We start from the raw sequence: 13,147 nt of genomic DNA, 5'->3' as shown, positions 1-13,147 counted from the left end.
TCTTGAACCATCACATGCATTCAAACCAAAAACAATTTATTCTTAAGACTATTAATGAAGAAATTAACGTGATGTTAGAAAATCTGACATAAATCATACAAAATGTTTTACGCTCTAGGATTTTAATTGAAGGTTATTACATATGTTAGTTATATACCCTAAAAAACTCAGACCTTAAGTCATTACAGATCAGGAATTAAAATGTTTGTAACATAGATTGTTTTCTGATCACAAAACAGTCATGTCCAAGTCTGTCTCTCCAATGAAAAATCAATGATAAATCATCCATGAAGAATTAGATGCTGGGATTTTTACTGTGGGTGTCTTGTTATATCAAATTCAAGCCCACAAAAACCCAAAATTTAATTCAGTTCCAGTAGAGTACTAAAAATCTTATAACACATTGTTTCTATTATTTAATAGAACATGTTCTAGAAAATTAAAGATTATGGACTATCTTATATGAATTTTTGTTTTCAAACCATGAAGAATCGACCTCTAATATTTTAAACATGTGTTCTTCTATATCTAAATTAACACACCTTAAAATCCCAGCCATAGACCTAGAGTATTTTGAGATATATGAGTTTAAAATGTATTTTGTTTCTATAAGTGGCCAGGACAAAATTTTTGTGTAGACTTGTAGAGGGCATATCTCTCAATCCACAACTCATCTGTATCTGGGATTTGAACTGAGATTATTTTCATATGTATGGAACATTCTCACAATTTTTTAGGTTTAATGAGTCTACAGTTTGGGATAAACAAATTTATCTTTATGATTGGTCGGATCAAAATACACAGAACATAATATAACTTTTCAAGAATTATTCAAGAAATTTCAAGATTTCAAAAATAATTTCAAAAAAACCATCCAACAATTTTAAATCTATCAAGAATATATCAAATTCATTCATACAATATTTAACATGTTGTAAATACAGAAATCAAACACATGACATGAATATAACACCAAAAATTAACCTTTTTCACAAGAGAAACATGTTTGCTCTATGAATAAAAATTGACTTTCATAAAAAGAATCATCTTAAAAATTAATCCAATGTAGATCCTCTATATATAATCCATAAAAACAAGATTCAATGTTTGATTGGCCTATGCAAAACCCCATGTTAAAAAATATAAAAATCATGTATCTTAATGTGATTTTGTTCGTAGTGAATCGTTTCTTAATGAAACGATGGCCTCCACAAGGCTGACTGATCCTCCTTCCTCTCTCCCTCTCCCAATGTTGATATATTTATCTTTCTCTCTTTCTCTCAAAAACATGATTGGGGAACAAAGAGGCTCAACCTCTTTTAATTAGAGGAGGTTTGGAGTTTTCTATCTTTATCCCACTACCTAGGTGACACCCCTCCCTTCTTGGAGTTTTAAAACAAATCAAGCTCTTATCTTGGGTTTACCTCTTCACTAATTTCTTTTTAGAATTTGGACTCCTCAAGTGGTCCCATGCATGGACTATGAATCCTCTCCATTAGGTCCATGATTCAACCTAGGATTCATTCCTAAGATCCAACATATAATAATGACTCCTTTATTAAATAAGTAATGATTAATTATAATAAGCCTACACCTTTAAAATATTAAAAATCTTATTAATTATTTTTTTTTAGGTTTTAGAAAATACTTAGTATTTACACCACCAGTAGTATGGGTGTGACCTCCTTAAAGATAATCTTTTCAATCACTATTTTGTAATAAACAAATTTTGAATTTCTTGCAATAACAAAACAGAAAATAAAGCTAAACAAGCAAACAATAGAGACCAAGAATAGGATATTGATAAAAAATAAAAAAAAATGTGCTACTGAAAATGCAAAATAAAAAATAAAAAATGATGCAAGTATTCTCTACTCATGTTTATAATATATAATACATGATAGATAAACAACCAAATTCAATGATAGAGGCATAACAATCATTAAGAAAACAAAATGACAAACGAACACTCACATGCAAATGATTTAAATGAAAAAAAAATAGAATAAGCTATTGAGTGTGCAAAGATAATTTGAAAACATACAATTTTTCCACAAAATAATTGACTCATACCAATAATTAAAAAAAAATGATTTATAAAATTGTTTCAAAAAATAATTGATTCAGTCGTTAAAGATGTGTATACTGGAAAAACTCATTGTTGGTGATTCTAAAAAAGTCACCGATGAAGTGCCATTGATGAATCATAAAAAATAGTTGCCAGAATTTTATGCTGGAGGGGAGAATGTTGGAGACTACAAAAAGAAACCCTAGTTTATATGAAAATAGCCCTGATATACGAACCATCGGTTTTAATAGAAGGGTCACATTTAATGTTTATACAAATTTTTGCAAAAGCATAAGAAATTTGCATTGTAGTCATTCTCAAGTTTTGCGAATGTCCAATAATTCTTTAATTTAGTTAGGTGTTTTGCATACACAGAGCATATTTGCAATGAAAAATGTGAAAGTCATAATGACATCCACAACAATAGGTAAATTTTGTCAAAGGAGATTTGCAGGAATGCTTCATGAAGGCCATTCATTATATACAAAGTTAGCATATTATTTGTATGGTGGCTCACAAAAGTTATAGGGTATTTGTGAATCCGCATAGGTTTTCAGTTACAGGAGTTTCACATGGCCTATGCGTGAATTTCTGGATCCACAAATGCATGGGGCAAACTTTTTGAGGTAGAACATTTCAATCAGAGCAAGTTCGCATGGGTGTTGTGAAACTAAGATGAGTTTGATATGAGAATCTACTCTATTGGGATGAAATATCTAGATTGTCAACTTTGTTTATGTGAAATTTGTGAGGTTCGTGCAATTACTGTGTGAATACATTTTTTAGTTAGAGTTTGTGATATCCGGATTACATACCGATATATCACGCGAATCTCAGAAGGTTTGCTAGTGTGAAGGGTAAAAAGGTTTTAAAAAAGTCGGGCATCCGCGATTTGTACATAGGGCAAATTTTGTAAATTATGGGGCATTTTATAAAATATGTCATTTTTGTCATAGAATATGATCATTTTTTGTATATTTTTTCAATAATTCTTGTCCTTTCCTTGTAAAGAAAATCTTAAGCTCATGAGTGAGTGAGGTGGTTTTCTCCAATCCAATTATCAAAAAACTTATAAAAGGGACTTTGCTTTCTTGGGCATGCTTTGAAATCATGAAATAAGGAGTATTATGAACATTTTTTCTTTAATTTGTAAGTCTATCCCTGCCTCCATCCTTGCACTGGTTTTGATTTAAACCTCCATCCTTGCCTCTATCCCCATTTCATGTCCTCTATCCTTGGTCCAAATGGGGCGAGGTGGGGCAGGGCCCCATTTTCCCTTAGTCCACTACCATCCCTAAGCCAAACTTGAGCCGACTTGTTTTTTTTTTAAATTTGAAATTAACAAAATTTAAAGTTTAAATTGAATGAGTCAAGCTCAAATAATGTATTTACAAAATAAATATATTTTTCTAAAAAATAAAACAACTATATTGTTTCAAAGTTGTAACCAATAGGATTTGAATTTTAAACTCGTTCGTTGTTGTCACGGGCTTACTTTTTCAATAAGTCAATGCAACACAACAATCCTTTCTTACCACTGCAAGACTTCTTATCACTCTGTCATGGGCATAGAATGCTTCGCAAACCCTCAACGTGCCAAGCTGCTCAATCTGGCCAGCTTAATGGCCAAAGGCCGTGTACCAACACATTTTCATATGATGAATCATTTTCATTGGCCCTGCATACCTCCTCGTGCACAACTGTCTAGCAAAAGTTGATCAAACGTATTTCCAAATGAGAATTCCATCTAGTTCATGTTGCTTAGTGTATAGTCATCTCATACCAGCTATGACTTTCGAAAGGGGCACAAACTTGCCTTAGCCTTGCGTGACATGGAGCCTATTGCAACTCCATGTGCATGCTACAACAAAACCTCACCACTGAATGTAAAAGACCTTACGGCCCCCAGTCCGAAGGCCAATTGATGATTGAATACTATAGCAAAGAGCACCACCCAGACTCATTCATCGCTGCCTAGGCATTTACTCGCCTAGCCCCAAGTCACCATACTCGGTTGGAATCACCTAATGTGATCCCTGAGGGAATTAGCCCTAACCCACATGTACTCCCGTGCATCCAACCGCTACGTTTAGAAAATCTGAAAGTCGGGAGGTCCTTAACCAAATCTCTAAAGGCAACATCCTTTGATCCATTGACACTGCTTAACCAAACAATGCTCCACGTTTTTGTTGCCATACAATGATGCACTAATGACAATATTGTTGCCTATCGCGTGTCGTGCTACCACTGCATGCCACCGATCAAGCCAACGCATACCACACGTTCCTACACTCGATGCATTTTTCATTCAGTAGAACTTTACACTGCACATGCCCTATTCTGAAAGATTGGTCTGAGACATTCTCCCCCACCCAAACCATTGTCATCCTCGATAATGCCGGTATAGGTAAGGACACAGTATTCACTGATATGTCATTTTTTCTTTGTACTTATCTTTGGTTTACTCTTTTTCTTCAGCCTACTCAACTTGTTCTGGTTTACATCCGCTATCACCGCAACCTTTAACATGCCAAGTCTCATTCTTTAACACATCTCTGATCACTTAGATAGCGGTCTTTTGCTTTATCAACATCAAACATGTTTTGCTCGTGAGACCCTAATGTAGTTTCTTACCCAAATAGGTCATCCTCGCACGTATGACAAACTTGTTATCTTCATGCTCATGGCTGGAGTGCCTTCCAACTCCAGCAAGGGCAATTCTAAGCCCTTCGTGGTCCTCACAAAGAAAGATGGTCACCAATGCGTGCCACAAAAATATCAACTCCCTTAGGCACCAACTTGCAATTTTTTAATGGTCCAAACTAGTCCTCAAGTAGAGGATGCCTTCTTGCGTATCACCCCCAAGTGATCCTTCAAAACGTTTTCCTAGGCACTCATCCTCACAAGGGCACATTTGGCTCAATGTTGCAACTCCCCTTCCCAAAGCTAGTATGCTATAACTCTCTCTCTCGAAGTCAACAAAACATTTCTGCAGGAACCGACAAGCCACGAACAACTTTTTTTACACACACAATCCATAGAGGATCTGCCAATTCAAGGGACCAAAACAACGAGCATTTAGCTCAACGTGGGCACTCTGCTAACCCACAATCTCGGGAGAGAATCTAGAAGTTTAGTTGAGTCTTCCGTACCCAAAAGTGCAAATCCATCCAACCGAATCCAACGTGCATTCTCTGCATATACAAGGCAAATGTCACGCTTCACCTATGAGTATGAGCATAACACACAACTGGTAGGAATATTTTGGCTTATCTATGTTTTCTTAGCCAACTAAACAATAACTTTTAACTTTTGTTTACCATGGTCAAGATGTCTCATACAATCCTGCCAACATCTTGCTTTTGTGCTTGGTCAACAATACTTCAGCTGCAAAAATTTGCGTCACTAAGATAAATCATCATTGTCCTCTTTAGTGTCGCACACAATGAACAACAAAGTCATCGTGAATCTTTCTGATCTGATATCAATTTATCACGGGCTTACTTTTTCAATAAGTCAGTGCGACGTGATGGTCCTTTCTTACTATCGCAAGCTTTCTTATCGCTCTGTCATGGGCATAGAATGCTTTGCAAACCTGTGATGCTCCAAGCTGCCCAATCTGTCCAGTTTAATAGTCAAAGGCCACGTACCAACACCTTTCTATGTGCTAAATCATTTTCATTGGCCCTGCACACCACTTCGTGTGCTACCTAGCAAAAGTTGATCAAGTACATTTTCAAATATGAATTTCATCTAGTCCATGCCACTTAGTGCATAGTCATCCCATACCAGCTATCACTTTCGAAAGAAACACAAATTTGCCTTAGCTTTGTATGACATGGAGCATATTGCAACTTCATGTGCATGCTACAGTAAAACCTTGTCACTGAAAGAACACCATAGCGAAGAGCACCACTCATACTCATTCGTTGGTGTTTAGGCATTCACTCGCCTAACCCCGAGTCACCATACTCGATTGTAATCACCTAATGTGATTCTTGGATAAATTAGCCCTAATGCACATTCACCCCGTGCGTTCAACCATTACGTGTGAAAACTCTGCAAGCCGAGATATCTTTAACCAAATCTCTAAAGATAATATCTTTTAATCTGCTGACACTACTTAACCAAACAATACTCAACGTCTATGCCACCATACAACGATGCATTAACGATGATACTGTTATCTATCACGTGTCATGCTATCATCGTACATCATTGATCAAGCCAACACATATCGTGCACTCTTACACTTAATGCGTTTCTCATTCAATAAACTCCACAATAAACCTGCCCTGTTCCCAAAGATTGGTTATGGACAATTGCAAACCAAACTCTTAAACCAGCTGCACTTTATAATATAAAAATATATTTATCACCAATTAGTGAGTACCGAGCTGAGCTGTCGTTGTTTGCATTTGGCTTGTCGCGTTTATTTCACGAGAATGAGAAGGAAACATAAGATGAACGAAGCGTGGCATGTTTCCTTTCTCAGATCTTTAAGCAATTGAAAATTGTTGCAGGTGGAGCCTTCCCAAGGATTGACAAACTTGTCAGAAAAAAAAAAAACTGTGGACAGCGAGATGCTTTTATTAAAGGCGTTGCATGCCTTTTATAATGTCAACCTTTCATTGAAGAGGGAACCATGGACATTAAATGCTGCACACTTGTTTTTTTTAGGCGAAAATTTCATTTAGGGGCCAACGATTTGCCCCTAGTTCTAAATATGAGACATACTTTTCCTGAAAACAGTAATAGGGAATTATGGCTATTATTATAATTTGACTTATGATTTAACCTGTGTGTTACAGCAACAATAAATGTGGGCTCTTGTTTGGCAGTTTCTTGAAAATTTTAATTGGCCTATATTTGGAAATTTCATAAATGTGAAGCTCATTTCTGAAATTAAGGGCAAAAGGTTGGGCCCTACCTAAATGAAATTTTCGTTAGTTTTTTTTAATAGATAGAGGAAGAAGTTTGGCTCAAAGATAATGTAGTTGGGCGGGTGAGAGTGGAAAGATAGGAGGAAAACTTAACTAAATGGGAAAAAAAGTTTCAGGGTAAATTAGTAAATCCATCGTCAAAACACAACTTAAATTATTGTTAACTGAAGTTAAATAAATAGAAACAGGGATTTGTTTAACGAAATATAAGTTTAAATGTGTTTTTAACAATTTTTAAATTTTAGTTGTGTTTTATTATTTGCGGCATAAAAGATGACCTCATAAAGGGAAAAAAGACATAATTTATTCCCACTAATAAGAAAAGGTTGCAGACATCTTATCATATCAAAAAAATCATGGTTGGTGATAATGAATTTATTTATTAAATGAAGAAATTCTCTCTCTTTTTTAGAAGGACCAATTGGGTTCCACGTGGTTCGTAGGAGCTGTCAGCGCACGTCTCCTTGTGGTGAGATGGGACGTTGCAGGTTCAAAACCTATGGTACGTTGAATAACTGGTGGGGAATACTTAATTAAAAAAAAAAAAAAGAGAAGAAGAGAAACCCTTGTTGACATCAACAATGGCCTTTAAGGAAGGAAAATGAAGTTGGTGTGTTTGTTTCACATGCATACTAAAATGAGGGGTTTCATATGTAAACCACCCGCATTTTAATGTGCAGAGTGGGTGAAACAAATGAAGCTTAAGAATCTTACACGTTTCACTCTCTCTCTCTCTCTCTCTCTCTGAGTAAACAGGAGCAAATGAATTGGATTTCGTCAGACCTTATCCAAATTTGGTATGCTATTTTTGGATATAGATCTTAAAATAGAACCGGATGGTTGTCAGATCAGATTGGGATGTACATAGTTATATGGTCGACCTCTTTTCACATTCAGATTCAATTTTAGTTTTGATGTTTTCTTTCGGATTCTTATATAAATCCAAATCAAATTTGATGTTTGTGTGTTTATCTTTTTCATATGAATACAGTGATATATTTTCACATTCATATTTTTACAGGATTTGATTATGCCATATAAAAGTTTGATCCTGATTGAAGTGTATGCCACTGGATCTGTTTCAGATTCAGAATCAGACTTACTGCTTAAAATTTAGATTCATGTTTGGATCAACCATAACTGAGCTGAGCTGGATAGCCACCTCTTAAAGCTTGGTTCATTTAACATACAAAACCCACATGGAATCTAAGATATTTTCTCAAACCAGAGGGACGTTACTAGTAGGGTGGGCACGTGTCCACCCTGACCCAAAAAAAACCCTTGAAAGGGTTAATGAGTCGGGATGGGTAGTGCACACCCTAACCCAACAACTATGTATACAGTGCCCACCCTAACCCGGCAGTGCCTCAGGTCAAGGTGGGCACCGGTGCCCCGTTCCCCTTCCTGCGTGCCTTACTCTACTCTCTCTCTCTCTCTCTCATTTCGTTTTTCCCCAGCTCCTCTAACCCAACCATACTCTTTCTCTATCCTTTTGTTTTGTTTCTCCTTAGCTCCTCACTTCTCAGTTAAGATTCCGCCCCCCTTCATCTTTTATTTAGCTTTTTTCTTCTTTTCATCTCTCTCTTTTCTTCCTTTTTTCTGTTTTTTTTCTTTTCTTTTTCTTCTCTTTTGTCTCTCTCTCTCTCCTTCCGTCTCTTCTTCTTTCCAATAGTTTCTTTTTTTTTCTCTGTCTCTCTCCCTCTTCTTCATTTTCTGCTCTTTTTTTTCTCCTCCATCTCTCTTCTCCTGTTTCTTTTTTTCTTTTTAGTGTTTCTTCACTACAACAAAGCAGTAGATTAGCGACGACCACATTTCGTCGCGAATCCGTCGCTAACCATGTTAGCGACGGATTAGCGACAACGCGGCGACAGTATGCTTACGTCGCGAATATTTCGACGCTAACTGGCGACGGAATAATTCCGTCGCCAGGTCCGTCGCTAATTGCGACGGAATAACGAGCGCTATATTCCGTCGCCAATCCGCCGGTACTAAAGGGCGACCACGGCTTGGCGACGAATTTAATTCCGTCGCTAGATTAATATGAATAGCGACGGATGGTTCCGTCGCTAAGCCGTCGCTAGATTAATATGAATAGCGACAGAATCATCCGTCGCTAATCCGTCGCAAACACGAAAAAAAAATTAAAAAAATTTATTTAAAAATTAATTACCGAGAACTGTACAATTTCTATTTCCTGTAAATAAAAAACAAACCACACAAAAAAAATCATATAACAAGTATCTATAATAATTAATCGTTCCACCTTAAAATTAAGAAGTTTAATTATTTACAATTCAACAATTACAATTAAAAAAAATAAAAAAAATAGAACTTCTTCAACACAGTCCTCTAATCATCGCCAAGATTTTGTGCGTCTTCTTGTTCATTGTCTTTATCTGTCCCTTCAGCTCCACTACCCTGATTATCGCTAGCAGCCTACACAAGAAAAGAACAGTCAGTATTGATAAACAAAATATAATGAAATAAATTACACACTATATGTGATTCTATCATGTGCTCATGTGTGATCTAAGGCAATAAAAAAACTCTATATGTGATTCTATCATGCTCATATGTGTGCTAAGGCAGTCAAAAAATTGAATATGTGATTATAGCATGTTCATATGTGTTCTAAGGCATCTAAAAAAACTCTATATGTGATTCTACCATGCTCAGATGTGCTTTAAGGCAGGCAAAAAACTATATATGTGATTCGATCATGCTCGTATGTGTGCTAAGGCAGTAAAAAAATTGAATATGTGAATATAGCATGCTCATATGTGCTCTAAGGCAGGCAAAGCAAAAAATTTTATATGTGATTCTATCATAAATGATATATAACATGTTCATATGTGTTCTAAGGCAGTTAAAAAACTCTATATGTTATTATAGCATGCTCATATGTGTGCTAAGGCAGTCAAAAAACAGAATATGTGATTATAATATGCTCATATGTGTTCTTAGGCAGTCAAAAAACTGAATATGTGATTATAGCATGCTCATATGTGTTCTAATGCAATCAAAAAAACTTTATATGTGATTCTATCATGCTCATATGTGCTCTAAGGCAGACAAAAAGTTAAATATATATATATATATATATACATATATATGTGATTCTATCATGCTCATATGTGTGCTAAGGCAGTCAAAAAATTGAATAGGTGATTATAGAATGTTCATATGTGTTCTAAGGCATATAAAAAAACTCTATATGTGATTCTACCATGCTCAGATGTGCTTTAAGGCAGGCAAAAAACTATATATGTGATTCGATCATGCTCGTATGTGTGCTAAGGCAGTAAAAAAATTGAATATGTGAATATAGCATGCTCATATGTGCTCTAAGGCAGGCAAAGCAACTTTATATGTGATTCTATCATGCTCATATGTGTGCTAAGGCAGTAAAAAAATTGAATATGTGATTATAGCATGTTCATATGTGTTATAAGGCATCTAGAAAAACTCTATATGTGATTCTACTATGCTCAGATGTGCTTTAAGACAGTCAAAAAAACTATATATGTGATTATACCTGAGAGAGACCTGGAATCGAAGATCCCCTATCCTGAACAGCGGCCTTGATCTCATTTCGGAGAAAGGGGGCGACGGTGTATTGGAAGTAGTTATTCAGTGATTCATTAATGATCTCGCGTACATCATCACCGGAAAGAATAGTCGGCTGCTTGGAGCTTATGTCGGCGCAAGAAGTCAGTGAGCCGTAACTGGAAGAACCAATAACTGGTGAATTGTTCATATTACTCCCAAACCCGAACACGCGACCTTTTTTGGGTTCACTTGCTGCAGTCACCCATGCTGTAGGATCAAATGATGGATGCTGAGTAGCGTCTTCGCCATATCGCTCTACCATCTGTTGCTCATATGCCTCCTACAAAATAATGTTTAAAGTATTCATTAATAATTAATGATAACATTATGATAACTTGCATATATATTGCAATGATTATTAATAGAATTAATACATACCGTTGTCGTTCTCGCCTTCTCTGATACGAAGACTCTCGTGGTCTTCCGTTTATGTGTTTCTACAAACACATCCTTATATGGTACACTGCCTCCTTTTTCTGCTTCCTGCGAAGTTAAATGACAAAAGATTTAGTACACAAGTTTGCAACAATACTTATAAAATTAATATTATATATTGATGAGTTACCATTTTCTTTAGGTGGCTCCCAAATGTCTTAGATCCACCTGTGTGTAGATGGGCTTCGGGCATCTTCGATCGATTTTGTGAAGCCTTCGCAGAGCGATTTTTAAATGCATCTCTCGCCCACTTATCGCACATTTCATCCCAGTAATCTCTCCTGATAGTAATAGGACCATGGCCCTTCCACAGTAATGGATCATCTACTACGCCAAATGTTTTTTTTGCTGCAGTCTTCATAGTGTGCAGCATGTCTGCAAATCGATTGGCAGCCACCTTCTGCCACACCTTCCTTGCATCATTTTCTTCCACCGTAGTTGCAAAACGATTCGAAGCCTACAATTTTTTTCAGAAAGTTAGTAGACATTGCTTAAATAAATTAAATATGAAACACATTAACTATGAGGAACAACTGTATACCATGAATGAGGACCACAATCTGTCTAACACCTCCTTTGGGTACTCTTTCCATTGAGCAACTGGTCCTGGTAGATGTTGAAGAAGTGAATTCCTAATCTCCCGTACTACTTCTTGTGGCTCAAACCTCGTGCTGCACATGAATTGTTACACAATAAATATCAATATAAAATATTTAAAAGATATGCAATAATTGAAAACAAAATACTTACGGTCGATTATCGATATACACTATTCGAATGAGTCTTCTTGTGCCAGCCTGAGAAGACCCTGTTTTCTGTGTTGGCTGTTGACTTGTGCGATCAACTGGTGTAGGTGGGTCGTGTACAGGCGCAACATCATCTGTAAAAAAATACATTAGAAATTCTCAGAATGTGCATTTGAACTAATCAAGCATCTAATTAGTTATATGATATACCTATCACAGGAGCCCGTGAAGATGAAGGTTGAGCCTGGCTACTACTGGATGAGCGATCACTATAACCTCCACGAACCATATTTTAACAAATAACATATGTCATACAATACATTTAAATAATTCACATCAAGTATTACAATGCATTCAAGTCATTCACATCAAGCATTGCAATGCATTCAAATAATTCAAATCATTGACATCAAGTATTGTACTAATTCAAATCATTCGTTAATTGCATAAATTATAATACATTCAGATAATTGAAATCATTCACATCAAGTATTACAATGCATTCGAATCATTCGTATCAAGTATTACAATACATTCAAATAAATTTTTTAATCATTCACACCAAGTATTGCAATACAACTCACATCAAGTATTACAATGCATTTAAATAGAGGTTTGTAGTATAAGATTTTGCTCACTAGCTTGAGAATTCTTCCTCGTCACTAGTTTGACTTTCTTCTTCTTCCTCGTGCACCACATTCACCCGTGCATCAAAATCGTTTCTAAATTCTTCTCCATGAAACGTCCAGTTCTGATAATCACTCACAAAACCCTTCCTATATAGGTGATGTCTAACGCCATGAGGTTCTACAAATCGATTATTCTTACAAATCTTGCAGGGACACTTAATCCGACCTGTGGGATCTACCGTACTGACACTCGCCGTTGCAAATTCAATAAAACTATCGACACCATCCATATATTCATGCGATAACTCATTGTCCACTATCCTACGGTACATCCATTCACGGTTTGCAGTCATTCTGTCGTATGATGTTACGAATAGTATCCTAACGAATTAAGAAAAAAACAATCAGAATGCTACGATGAAGAAAATATCAAATTTATCATGCAATATACTATGTCAAACAATAACAAGAATTTTGATGCATGCATTGATAACTTAATATTTTCATGTGCAAACTATTAATGACACGATACAATCATTTGAAGCATGCTTTTATTATAAAATTTCACATGGAAGTCAAAATCAAATTGAAAGTAACTACATGCAAGAATGAATACAATTACATCAAACATTGCAATACATCATAATCATTCATATCAAATAAATGGCAAACATGTACCTGCAGCAAACACACTTCAATATCTCACTAACTACTACC

The 13,147-nt window shown here is 35.9% G+C and overlaps 1 protein-coding gene across 1 annotated transcript in view; it reads right to left on the bottom strand.

Moving 5' to 3' along the window:
• Positions 1-10,777, bottom strand: part of LOC149837491 (uncharacterized) — a 171,718-nt gene extending 160,941 nt beyond the window's left edge. The window contains exon 1 of the mRNA XM_090006078.1: positions 10,547-10,777. Coding sequence (XP_089862204.1) covers positions 10,547-10,768 — 222 coding nt within the window. The 5' untranslated portion in view covers positions 10,769-10,777. The remainder of the gene's footprint in view (positions 1-10,546) is intronic.
• Positions 10,778-13,147: the final 2,370 nt, after the last annotated feature.

Source organism: Nuphar pumila, chromosome 5 (assembly GCF_984573655.1).
Source record: "Nuphar pumila chromosome 5, dmNupPumi1.hap1.1, whole genome shotgun sequence".
NCBI lineage: Eukaryota > Viridiplantae > Streptophyta > Magnoliopsida > Nymphaeales > Nymphaeaceae > Nuphar > Nuphar pumila.
This window is presented reverse-complemented; position numbering and strand designations above follow the sequence as displayed.